The sequence below is a fragment of the Sphaeramia orbicularis genome, chromosome 17 (assembly GCF_902148855.1).
Source record: "Sphaeramia orbicularis chromosome 17, fSphaOr1.1, whole genome shotgun sequence".
Classification (NCBI taxonomy): domain Eukaryota; kingdom Metazoa; phylum Chordata; class Actinopteri; order Kurtiformes; family Apogonidae; genus Sphaeramia; species Sphaeramia orbicularis.
The window spans coordinates 55,405,272-55,417,844 of NC_043973.1; the positions used below are offsets into that span (position 1 = coordinate 55,405,272).

Below are 12,573 nucleotides of genomic sequence, written 5' to 3' on the forward strand. Positions count from 1 at the left end.
ATGTGAACTCAGTTTGAGCTCCGTGGAACGGATAGTGTCAGAATAATGGTCAGAACCCATTTACCCATTTACAAACTCCACCTAGTGAATGAAACTGAGCCCATATGAACTCTGGATGGTACACAGAACAGGGACTGTTGGATTTCAGGGATATAATGCCACCAGGTCAGTGATTGGTAGATTTAAATCAGGTGATGGTCCAGGTCATGTTTCAGGTCATGGTCTAGGTTGGGGTCCAGGTGATGGTCTAGGTTGGGGTCCAGGTGGTGGTCCAGGTGATGGTCTAGGCAATGGTCTAGGTTGGGGTCCAGGTGATGGTCCAGGTCCTGGTCCAGGTAAATAGGCTGTGATGGTTCAGTCAGAGGTCTGACCCATGTAAACGCTACCTGAGGTTTTATCTGATGCTTCACTGCCCCCTGGTGTTCAGATGCACAGCTGCATGTTGTTGCTATCTGCTGTTTTTCATTTGTTGATCCATTTATTAATTTATTTATGCTGATGAATAAGTTATGTTTTGATTGTTGTTTTAATTTTCAGTAACTTTAAAGCAGAATTAATGATAATATTAACATGCTATCATTAAAATTTAATATGTTTGTATTCACATAAAGGTACTGTTTTAAAGACTGTTGTTTACTAAAGTTATAGTAAAGATAGTTTGATATATGTATGTATTTTAGATACATTTACATGTAACGGTATTTTCATTATGTTCAGAGCACAAAGAAACGGAAACAACAGTAAAGAAACTAGACTGGAAGAGTTCAATATTTATCAAACAGACAATATCAGCCTTTTGTCAAATAATAATAATAGTAATAATAATAATAATAACATCACTAATAATAATAATAATAATAATAATAATAATAATAATAATAACATCAACAACAACAACAATAATAATAATAATAATAATAATAATAATAATAATAATAATAATAATAAAGATGGTGATGAAGCTGGAGCCCCCCCCAAACCCCCACCCCCGCCCACACATATTCATTGTGTGACGCTCACACCCGTCCCTATAGATGTACACTGCCTGGAGACTCTTCAGACCATCAGGCGTCTATACATCACCATGGCAACCGGGGGGACGGGGGCGCGGGCGGGGGTCACCTAGCAATGGCTGCTGTGTTAACAGGCTTCTAAAGCATTATGACCCCCACCCTTACCACACACGACTGAGAGGACCCTCAGAACACACAGTGTTCTACCCCGTCTATGCTGAATGACAACTCTGCCCCTGAACACATGCGTTTACAGCAGCACATGTATCCACTTAGCCACTGTTAGCTTTAGCATTAGCATTAAGGAGGAACCAGTGGAAGACAATGAAAACAAACGGGGTACGGCCGCTCACAGTTAAAGCAAATACTTTGGGTCATATTCAGAATAGAATCCTGGTTTTGGTGATCATGTTTATATTTTATGGATTTGTCAAGTGGAATTCAGTTCTTTCTGTCTAATTGCTTTTTCCATATTTAGAAGAAAAGCAGGAACATTAAAGCGTTTTAATGCTAATTTGGTTTGCACCGAGGGAGCTAAGCCAGCTTTGTTTAAGTTAGGTATGTTTAGTTCTTTAACAATTAAATACTTCACTGTTATATTTTACTCCTTTATGCCTTTGACAGCCCCCTGTGGTGTGTACATGTTCAAACCATATTCACAAACTCAGTCCCACATCACTGAACCAAACCCAAAAACTGCAGACCAGTTGTGTTGAAAGATTCTTACTGTGGTTTTTAAGGCGAACAGACCAACATTTTACATACATGGAACGCTTTCCTGCACAAACCAAAAAATGTCTACTGTGAAAAAAAATCAGCAGCTGGTTGAAAAAGCTTCAGTAAAATAAGTGTATTAGTCAAAATGAGAATGTTGGCTGATGTATAAAATCAATGATCATTAAATTAAACCATTCAGATCGTGTCCATCACATCCTTTGTTATCTTCAGTGTACAGCAACAAACACATGTAGTATGAGTAGTAGAGTCAAAGTATTCACCAACACTGAAAGTACCCTTAAATGACCCTAAAATACACAGATGGATTCAGGTGTTTCTGTTCTAACAGGGCTCTGGGATCCAAAACAATGAGGACTAATGTCAAAATAGAGTTTTATATTATGGGATAGATATCAGTCCATTGGTTCATTTGGGTTCAATTATTCTCTTTGTAAAATGACTCACAGATGGTTTGGACTGAATTTATATCAACACTGATTTAGTTTTGTTTTATGTCCTGTTCATGAGAATCGGACACAGAAACATCAATATTTCCTTAAAGTTTAATTTCCTTAAAGGATATGAAATGACTAGGTCTTGGATCCTGGGTGTTTCAAGTCAATGAGTAAATAAGTAAAAAAAAAAAAAAAAAAAAAAAAGATCAAAATAATCAACAAAATGAACAAAATAATCAACAAAATGAGTAAAAAAAAAAGACCAAAATAATCAACTAAATGAACAAAATAATCAACAAAATGAGTAAAAAAAGACCAATCATTTTGATTATTTTGGTCTTTTTTTACTCATTTTGTTGATTATTTTGTTAATTTAGTTGATTATTTTGGTCTTTTTTACTCATTTTGTTGGTTATTTTTATTTTGTTGGTTATTTTGGTCTTTATTTTACTCATTTTGTTGATAATTTTGTTCATTTTGTTGATTATTTTGGTCATTTTTTTACTCATTTTGTTGATTATTTTGTTCATTTTGTTGATTATTTTGGTCTTTTTTACTCATTTTGTTGATTATTTTTATTTTGTTGATTATTTTGGTCTTTATTTTACTCATTTTGTTGATAATTTTGTTCATTTTGTTGATTATTTTGGTCATATTTTTACTCATTTTGTTGATAATTTTGTTCATTTTTTTGATTATTTAGGTCTTTTTTTTACTCATTTACTCATTGACTTGGAACACCCAGGATCCAAGACCTAGTAATTTCACATCCTTTAAGGAAATTAAACTTTAGTGAAATATTGCTGTTTGTGTCTGATCCTCCTGAACAGGACATCTGACAGCTGGAGACATGATGTGTCCACATATTTATGTCCATAGAGTTTAGAAACATCAGTATTTCACTGTAGTTTAATGGTAGGTTTTTCTTCCTCAGTCAGAAGTGACGACAGTAGATGGAAATTATTATTTACAGTCAGAGCAGGAAAAACATTAGAGACATTTAGAGGAAGAACATTGAAAATCAGAGTCAGGGAGAAAAAAAAAACTAAAATCAGTGTTGATATAAATTCAGTCCAAACCATCTGTGAGTCATTTTACAAAAAAAGTTAATAATTGAACCCAAACGAACCAATGCACTGATATCTATCCCATAATATAAAACTCTATTCTGACATTAGTCCTTATTGTTTTGGATCCCAGAGCCCTGTTAGAACACAAACACCTGAATTCAACGGGTCCACAGACTGAGGTCCATTTAATGTAACTACAGTTTGAAATAAACTGGAGGGAAAAAAAACATTTATTGTGGTGTGCTGTTGCTCTGCCACTAGAGGGCAGCAAAGTAAGTATTTCATTCCTGAGTTCAGCGACAGAAAAGAGATGAAGATAAAACAAATGGGACTCACTTTCAGACCCTGTTTGATCAATCACAACTGAACAGAAATGACTCTGGTTTTTGTAGAGTTAAAGTAAATGTTGCAGCAAAAGGCTGAATATTTTCCTGTTTCTATTAAATTTGATCCAGTTACAAGAAACAGAGGTAATAGTTTAACAAAATATCTGAAATTTAAGTCTTATTTACTCTTGTATGTACATGTACAGGACAGTGTTAAAGTCCAGTCCTCCTCAGGTCCAGTGTAAAGACAACACCAGAGTAGTGTTGATGGGAAATCAACTCTATTACAATTGCAGTCAGTATCTAGTGTGACTTCCTTTGTCACATGACATGTTTTTGGGGATTTTATGCATTAGTTTTCGAGTGTTTTATTCCATGTTTCATTCAACACACGTCACATGTTTTTAATGTTTGGGCGATTTTATGAGAAAAGACGTTACACTAAATACTGACTAAGCCTTCATTTCTGATCGTCAGTGTGTTTCACCACTGTGCACATATTTCCTGTTATTTTTCATTGTATCTGAACAAAAGAGACTAAGAAATACGTACGGATACTCCACACAGCCCTGGAAAATCAACAAAATAATCTGGAACCCATGGAGGAGGTGGGGAAGAGGAGGTTGACAGCCAAGGTGTCCTCCATGATGGACAAAGACACCCCCCCCCAACACACACTGACACTGACTGCACTAAGGAGCTCCATCAGTACTCACTTTTCCATTGACCCTCAAATTGTGTGAAAATAATTTGCATATAAAAATTTACCTCACGGAAAAACAACAATTTCGCCCAAACTCTAATTTTTCAATTAAAAGTTTTTCCACTGGCAAGAGGTGTTTTTTGGGCATAGCGCAAATGGTATATCATGAAAAACTGCAATGGAAAGGCCTTTTTTCAAAACTCGAGTCAGGTGAATTAAATAAAAAAAACAGATGTTGACGTATGATACAAGTGAAGAAGAGTTTAAAACTAAACGTGTGGGTATGTGTGGACACACCAGGAAACCACATCATTTTAGAATTTAGTAGGAGATAGAAGGGTAATATATAAGAATATTGAATATACCTGTAAATCAATGTCATGTTTATGTTCGTCACCATGTTTATGGAATGGCTTCTCGTGTCATCTCGCGATAATAATTAAGCAAATCATCGCATTTGTGATTTAATGGAAAACCCCACATTACGCACTTGTGTTTTTTCGACATTTAGTAAATATTGGTAAAGTTTTGTGCAGATGTCCAATAGAAAAGAGACTAGTGACAGGATGATACAGCCAAAGTGTGTGAAGGACAGGTATGGCAGGTCTGTGCTTCCTGCAGCGGTCAGACTCCACAACAGAAACTGCTCCAAAAATTCTGTGCAGTAACAGTACAATAAACTGTATAATAGACAGTATAATAAACAGTACAATAAACAGTATAATAAACTGTACAATAAACAGTATAATAAACTGTATAACCAACCTGTGGCCTGATCAGCATGTACACAGCTGTAATTAGTGTACATAACTTTCTTGATTTGTGCTTATCTTGATCTTGCACTTGTTTTGCTCTTGTGTGCTTTACTTTGCTGCTGTAAACCTGGAATTTCCCCTTGTGGGACTAATAAAGGCATATCTTATCTTACTTTATCTTAAAGTACAGACTTTTGGACAGTACTGTGAATGACTGAATGTATTATTTATGACACAACAGTCCAAATAATGAGCAAAAGCTAAATAGAGCTGAAACTATTCAACTCTACAGTTCATAAAACCTGTCTGAGCTTTACGTTGTTTGAATTCAACAAAGTTTCGTTACCTCCGCCAAGGACGTTATGTTTTTGCCAGAGTTTGTTTGTCTGTCTGTCTGTTTGTCTGTCCGTTAGTGTGCAACAAAACTCAAAAATTTATAGACAGATTTTGATGAAATTTTCAGGGTTTGTTGGAAATGGGATAAGGAAGAAATGATTACATTTTGGTGGTGATCAGGGGTGGGAGGGCCCACGGGGGGGCCCATTTCCAACAAACCCTGAAAATTTCATCAAAATCTGTCCATAACTTTTTGAGTTATGTTGCACACTAACGGACAGACAGACAGACAGACAAACAAACAAACAAACAAACCCTGGCAAAAACATAACCTCCTTGGCGTGGGGGGGCCCATGGGGGGGGCCACTGATCAGCCTTGGCAGAGGTCTGCGCTCTCCGAGTGCTTCTAGTTTATTTATATTATCTTTATTTTTTCAAATTGTCAGAAAACACGTTGAAGGAAACCTTTTGTTTCGGTGGTACCGAGTTACATAAAATAAAATAAATACAGATATGACCTGAGCGGCAAAGTGTGAAAAAATCATACTTTATTTTCTTTGTAGACATCGACATGAAAGTCACAAAGAATAAAATCAACATGATATGTGATGACATGTAAGAAATATAAATCATCCGGATTGTAATAGATCTTTGAAAGTCAAGATCAGAGGATATAATAAAAAATAAATGTCAGTAAATGTCTTATTTTTCCAGCCAACATCCATAAATATTCATTGTGCTATAATGTTTATGCAGGAATGTGAATTTTGGCTTCGACCAACTCAATATGTAAAGTGTCATGAGATAACTTTTGTTATGATTTGGCGCTGTATAAATACAATTTGATGGAATTTGATTGAATTTTCCATGAACTGTTCACTGATTTTCCTTAATGAAGTAAAATGACACAATATTGATTATGACAAGATATAAAAGAATCACATTATATTAAAAAAATTTAAACATGGACGCAGTGACAACAAATGTCCAAATTTACATAACATTTCATCTTTTGACTGATCAATCAATTAACCAACCAACCAATCAGAACAATATGAAAATGAAGATATCTGGAATGTACATCATGATGAATAGTAGACAGCAGACAGCAGAGCTCCATAAACACCTGCCAACCTGAGGGCTGTTTTTACGTAGAGACTTCTTCTGGTTTCTGTGTGAACTGAGAGAATCGCTCTCTGAAGTTCTTCATTATTTTCCAGCTCCTTTCCTATCCTGTACAGAGCCTGAGCCAGCAGCTGATTCTGACTCACAGACACATTAGTCGTCTTAAACTTTTCCTTGTCGTGAATCAGGGACTGGACTCGTTCCTCCCAGCCAGGCTTGGCCTCAGATTTCTCTGCGTCGATGAGCATGTTGATGTACTCTGGTGTGGACACGGGGTCTGGCATCAGTGCGATCTCCTTCAGATGGTTGAAACAGTCCGTCGCCTCGTTGGTCAGTTTTTCCACCTCAGTGTTGACCACGTCATATTCTTTCATGAGGTTGGAAATTAAAGCCTGAACAGGTTTCTCTGCTTCTGTGAGGACCTGGTACTTCTCCTTAAGCTCTTTCACTTTTCTCACCTCTTTGACTTCCCGACACTCCCATTTGAACTCTTGGTGAAGGTGTACGTTCCAGGGACATTTCCCAGGACACACTGTGCAGTGTCCATCTGGACCCATGGCAGGACATTGTATTTTATCTTCGTCATGTTCGTCCAGACTGTCTTCATGGCAAGTGTGATGACACTGCTGACAGTTGGTAAAATAACGCCCACTCCCACGTCCGCTGTCTTTCTGAAAAGGTTTCTTAACAGTGACTTCAAACTCAACATTCTCATTTGTACAGATCTCAGTCTCCAAGTCTTGGAGCTTCTCAGCTGTCTCTTTTATCTCCTCAAGTTTGGATAGACCCATTTTTACCTGTTTTTGCAACTTTTCTACTGAAACTAGAAGTTGCTGCCTCTCTATGAGGACCTTATTTGTCATTGTCAAGCTTTTGGTTTTTATTTGATTCAAAGCAGCAAAGAACCTCTTCATGCTTTGAAATCCCATGTTCCAAACCATCTCATCGAAGCCTCCATCCTCATCGTCAGATGATCGTTTCTGGGCAAACAGAGCAGAGTTGTTGAATTTGAAGTGAGCTGGCAGACCGTCATCAGTTTTAGGGCATGGGAAACCTGAAGCATTGATCGCCTCTAGAACTGGTGGGCGTTGGCCATCTGCAAACATCACCAGAATCCTGATGTTTTCTGCCACATCTTTGCCAAAGATTGAGAGAACAGAATCAAACACATGTTTCTGTGTTGGTGTGAGTCGAGCTAAAGCAGAGTGAGCTACAAAACAGATAACATCAATTTCACTGACACCAGACTGATCGGTGAAGAGGCGATGTAACTGCTGTGTGATGGTTCTGCTTCTTCTGATGCCTCTTGTGTCTCCAAACCCTGGAGTGTCAATGATAGTCAGGGAGTGGGGGATCTGAAACCCTTCACGGTGGTTTATTTTGTACACTTTGACTTCAGAGGTCTGACTTTCTGCTTCAACTAGTTTAAACCGATATGAGTCTTCCCATTTGACACCTAAGATGTAGTTGACCATCCCATTGATGAGAGTCGACGTTCCTGATCCAAAAAGGATCATAGTACGATTTTCCCTGTTGCTTTCTTCTCCAAAACTGTATCTTCTACATCCATGTATGGTTGTACGTTCCTCTTTCAGAGGCAGTTTCCAGACAGAAGGTGTGTCTGAATTCATCTCCTCACTTCTCTGTTTGAGGTTGTCTGCAAGACGTGATGTAATTTTTTTTGTGCTGACGTTAACGGTGACACTTTCTTTACTTCCTCCATCGACACCACAGTCACATCGGACTCTGACTGCATATCGTGTCTCAGACTGAAGTCCTGAAATGATCACCTTTTCACCTCCGGATTCCATTTGGTTCCATTGGAGATCTGCCTTATCAACTCCATCCATTTGAGCGTACTCCACCATGTAGCTCAGAATATGGACATCTTCTCCGACCTCAGCAGGTTTCTCCCAGCTGACTGATATCTCAGTAGAGTTTGATTGTGTTTGAGGTGTTCCAGGAGGGCTGCAGGGTAGGGTTTTAATGGGATCACTGACTTGAGCTGCAGGCCCTAGACCTACTGGAGTCACTGCTCTGCATCTGAACATGTACTCTGTGTTAGGACTCAGACCACTCACTGTGGCCTCCTCAGCTTTAGGTGCTGTGGTTTGTTGCCATCCATCTTCTCCACAGACACAGTATTCAACACAGTAGGAGGTGATGCCTTCAACTCCAAATCTGGGTGGAGAAATCTTCAGAGTCACACTGTTGTAGTTCACGTCACTCACAGTTACTCTGTCAGGTTTTGAAGGCGGCTCAAAGTTGTCACTGACTGAAAATCCATCCTTATAAACGTAGATGCTTGAACCTTTGTGTGTCTCATCTGTTAAAGCCACTGTCAGGAACTTAATGTTCTTGTTCTCGGTGTTGGATTCTGCAAAATCACTGAAGAGCTTTGCTTTATGTCTCAGTGTATCTGTGACATCTTTTGAGAGGTACCACTGTTCCTTCTCAACATCATGTGATCGTGGATCTGCAGGGTTTTCTGAGTTGTGTTTTTCTAAGTGGTTCTCTAAAGCTGAGAGGTATGGTTCAGCATTACCCAATGATGTGAAGACAAAACACACTGCATACTTTGTACCGAAAATCTCCTCATCGAGATCACTCTGAGATGGGACGATCTTAGTGTTGATCATCATGCTTGTCAAAGACTTCAAGATCCGCACTTCTTTCTCCTTACAGTCCATCCACTCCTTCAGACTTTTGCTGTTGAAAGGAGAAGAATGTCTGTTCTTCAGGATTTCTGCAAGTTCAGCTTCTTCTTCTCCTCCTCCTCGGATTAATGGAAGTTTCTTTGCCAGTGTTTGTTGGAATTCCTGCTTGAATTCAGAGCATAACTCTTGAAATGTTTTAATTTTTTGGCTGATCAGTGGGACCTGCTGCGCAGTGGTTGTTTTCACTGCATCGTTGCATCTAATTTCCAGCTCAAGAAACTCCTCCAGGACACTTTGTGCTTTCTGAACTAATCTTATACTGATCTGACGAACAAGTTTAGCAGCAGAAGAATCTAAAGTTGTCAGAGGAAGGAGCCAGACTCTTACTGGAACAGCATTTTCTCCATTGTCGCCCAGAAGTTTTGGCAGGCTTTGGTAGACCTCCACAGCATCCTGGAAGGACACTGGACTTTTCTTGAGACAGAAGTCTCCATGAAATTTACAGCTGAACTTCTTCACACTTTCTTTGTCTTGGTCTTTCATATGCAGGGAACCTTTACCCCCAATTTCCATTTTGGGAATTTTCTTGATCATTAATTTCAAGTTGCCCTGAATGTCTTGGTGCTTTTCGTTTTCCGACACCTGTCGATCAAACACAAAGAAGGCTTGTGCTCCATAAAGAATACCTGTGACCACATGTGTGGCTAATCCTTTTTCAAAGACATATGGATGCTTCACGTTTCCTCTTCCAAGATGATTCATTGTCAGTTCCTTGAATTTTGTAGTTGCATTGTATTTCAGTGTTACTCTGGCCTGATATTTGGAAGTCTTATTATCATTCAGGTATTTGGCTGATCCAGAAACTTTAACAAGACCAACCAGGAAACTTGCTTTGAGAGAAGCATCAACATGTAGTGAAGAAGCCTTGTCTTCAACTGATTCAGACGCAACTATATCAAATTCATTGCGGGACTGTGGCCTCTCACTTATGTTATTTACCAGGTCCTCCTGGTCCCATAACGTCAGGCCTGTAAAACAAACAGTAGAAACAAAGCTTTCTTTAGTGGATAAAATGTGTTTTAAGTTTCTTGTCATTAATGGACTTTTACACAAATACATACTTCCAGCACCAACACCAACCTGCTCCTTAGCTAGTGAACATCATCTCATTTGAACTTAGAGCTACACTGTCTTATTACCCTTAGTCTTTAAGCAACAAGTCACAGTTGTTTCATTATTCATTCATTTGATTTTCCAGAACAGCTTATTCCTCAGTAGCTGTGGATGGAAAGGTGAAACCTGTCCAGGTCCCTGCAGGCCTGACGGGGATAGACAGTCATTCATGCTAACATTCAACCAATGAAGAACCGCTTAGCCCTAAGAAGGGGAACGTCTTTGAATGGAAGAAACCGGAGAACACAGAGAAAAGCACTTTTAACACTTTTAAATGTCCATAAACCTATGGCCTGTATGATCACTGGAGATTCTCACTGACCCAGATCATGGTCTATCCAAGTTATCTGCTGAGGCAAATGGATTGTCAATTGGTTCTTGAAGATGTTCACCTCTGATCCAAGAGGTTTCATCAGCTCTGGGGTTGACCTCCAAGTGTTTCATTTCTATGGAACTGTCAATAGCATGAGGGCCATAAGGGTCACCTTCTGTGGATATCCCTGAGTGACCACTGTGTGGATGGTGGTTCTACTCTACCACCCAAGTGGGGGTTGTACATGAGTCAATTCAAGTATTTGATAAAAAAACAAAACAAAAAACAAACATTAAGTGTTAATAATACTGGTTATTTCATTTCAATGGTTCCTTTCACTGGGTTGGATATTTTAGACACCAAGGAACATTTAGGCGTTGAAGCTGATGTGTCGGAAGCAGCAAAATGACCAACTTAAGGACCAGTGTGACTTTGACATGGCCCTTTATTGTAACGGTGATGACTGGGTCAGAGCGTTTCCACAACTGCTGGTCTTATTGGTTGTTCCTGGTCTGCAGTGATTAGTACCGACCAAAAATCAACTAAGAAAGGACATCCCAACTGCAGGACAACTGATCATCTGTGGAATGTACTGGATAAACAAGTCCAGTCCCTCCCATTTCACATCTTGGTCCAGATACCACAGCACACCTTCAGAGGTCTGGTGGAGTCCAGGCTTCAGGTCAGAGCTGTTTTTGTGGATAAAAGGGAACCTACACAATATTAGTCAGGTGGTAATAACGATCTATTCCCATAGAAACTGGATTAGTACAGATCCAGTTGTTGTTCTTTAGGTAGTTTTGGTCGGTTGTGACCACTTTACACTGGATCTGGAGATACTCTGACCCAAGGATTTGAACATCACAGTTTGTCTCTTGTCAAAGTGTCTCTGGTCCCGATTCTTGAACATTTTGTGTTGTTTCCAACACTTCGACTTCAAGGTCTACATGTTCACATGGTGCCTAATATATCCACCCACTGACAGGTCCCATTGGAATGACATCATCAACATTAAACCTACTTTGCCCTCAGTGGTCAGAATGTTCTGGGTCAGATTGTAAGTACCAGTCCTGTCTGATCTGGATCAAGAATAAAATAGAACTTAATTTTAGAGGTTACAGTTAAAGCTGTGGATGACTGAGTATTGAACATCTGTACCAGTTATGAGCGAGTCTTTGCGGCAGTCATACAGCATCCCGAGTCTGAAAGGCCGACCGAGTGCAGCCACCTCCAACGTCCCACTGGAGTCCAGGTCCATCGTCCTCCAAATCCCGGTAGTTCACCAAGTCTGTTTCAAGACCGAAGAGCAAAGAAAGAGCTTCATTGAAAGAGTTCCTGCAAAAACCAAAAACTGTCATTAGAGCAGCCGACAAAATAAGACTCACATCAATACTTTTGTCAGTATTTATGAAAAGGTGATGTGAAAAAACCCTCAGTTTATCATTTGAGAAGAGTTCACACATCACGTCCTTCTGAACCTTGTGAACCTGATGTTTCCACTAATCTGAAAATGCCCACACTGAGGTCCCAGCTTTTACTGTCCTTATTTAAATACATCCAACATGTTTGAAACTAAACTGTGTCTGAGGTTTCAAAACTCAAACATTAGTATCATCACAAGTGAAATGACGCAGAGTGGCTGTGAACCCACCTCAGGAGGTTTAGACATGGATAGACCTGAACACTGGATTAGCTTGGATCTACTGTGAGTGAAGGCACAAGGAAACACAAATGTTCTCCAGCTGGTGGAGACATGTCTGCTCTGACCAACAGTCAGATGAATGAGGAGATGGAGGTGGGTAAGGTCAGACAGGAGCCCTTTGGAAAGATCAAACATCCACCCACCTGTTCCATACGGACACATGGATTTAATAAACACTTTCTAATCATTCTTTGTAGACAAATGTAGCTGAATAATTTGTAAAATGAT

The 12,573-nt window shown here is 39.2% G+C and overlaps 1 protein-coding gene across 1 annotated transcript; it reads right to left on the bottom strand.

The window, feature by feature from the left end:
• Positions 1 to 5,902: 5,902 nt before the first annotated feature.
• LOC115438007 (uncharacterized) lies at positions 5,903 to 11,992 on the bottom strand. The gene is made up of 2 exons (XM_030161438.1): positions 11,802 to 11,992; positions 5,903 to 10,185 (listed from the first exon to the last, which is right to left on the bottom strand). Exons 1-2 carry the CDS (start codon positions 11,899 to 11,901, stop codon positions 6,458 to 6,460), a joined length of 3,828 nt encoding a protein of 1,275 aa, XP_030017298.1. The 5' UTR covers positions 11,902 to 11,992; the 3' UTR covers positions 5,903 to 6,457.
• Positions 11,993 to 12,573: the final 581 nt, after the last annotated feature.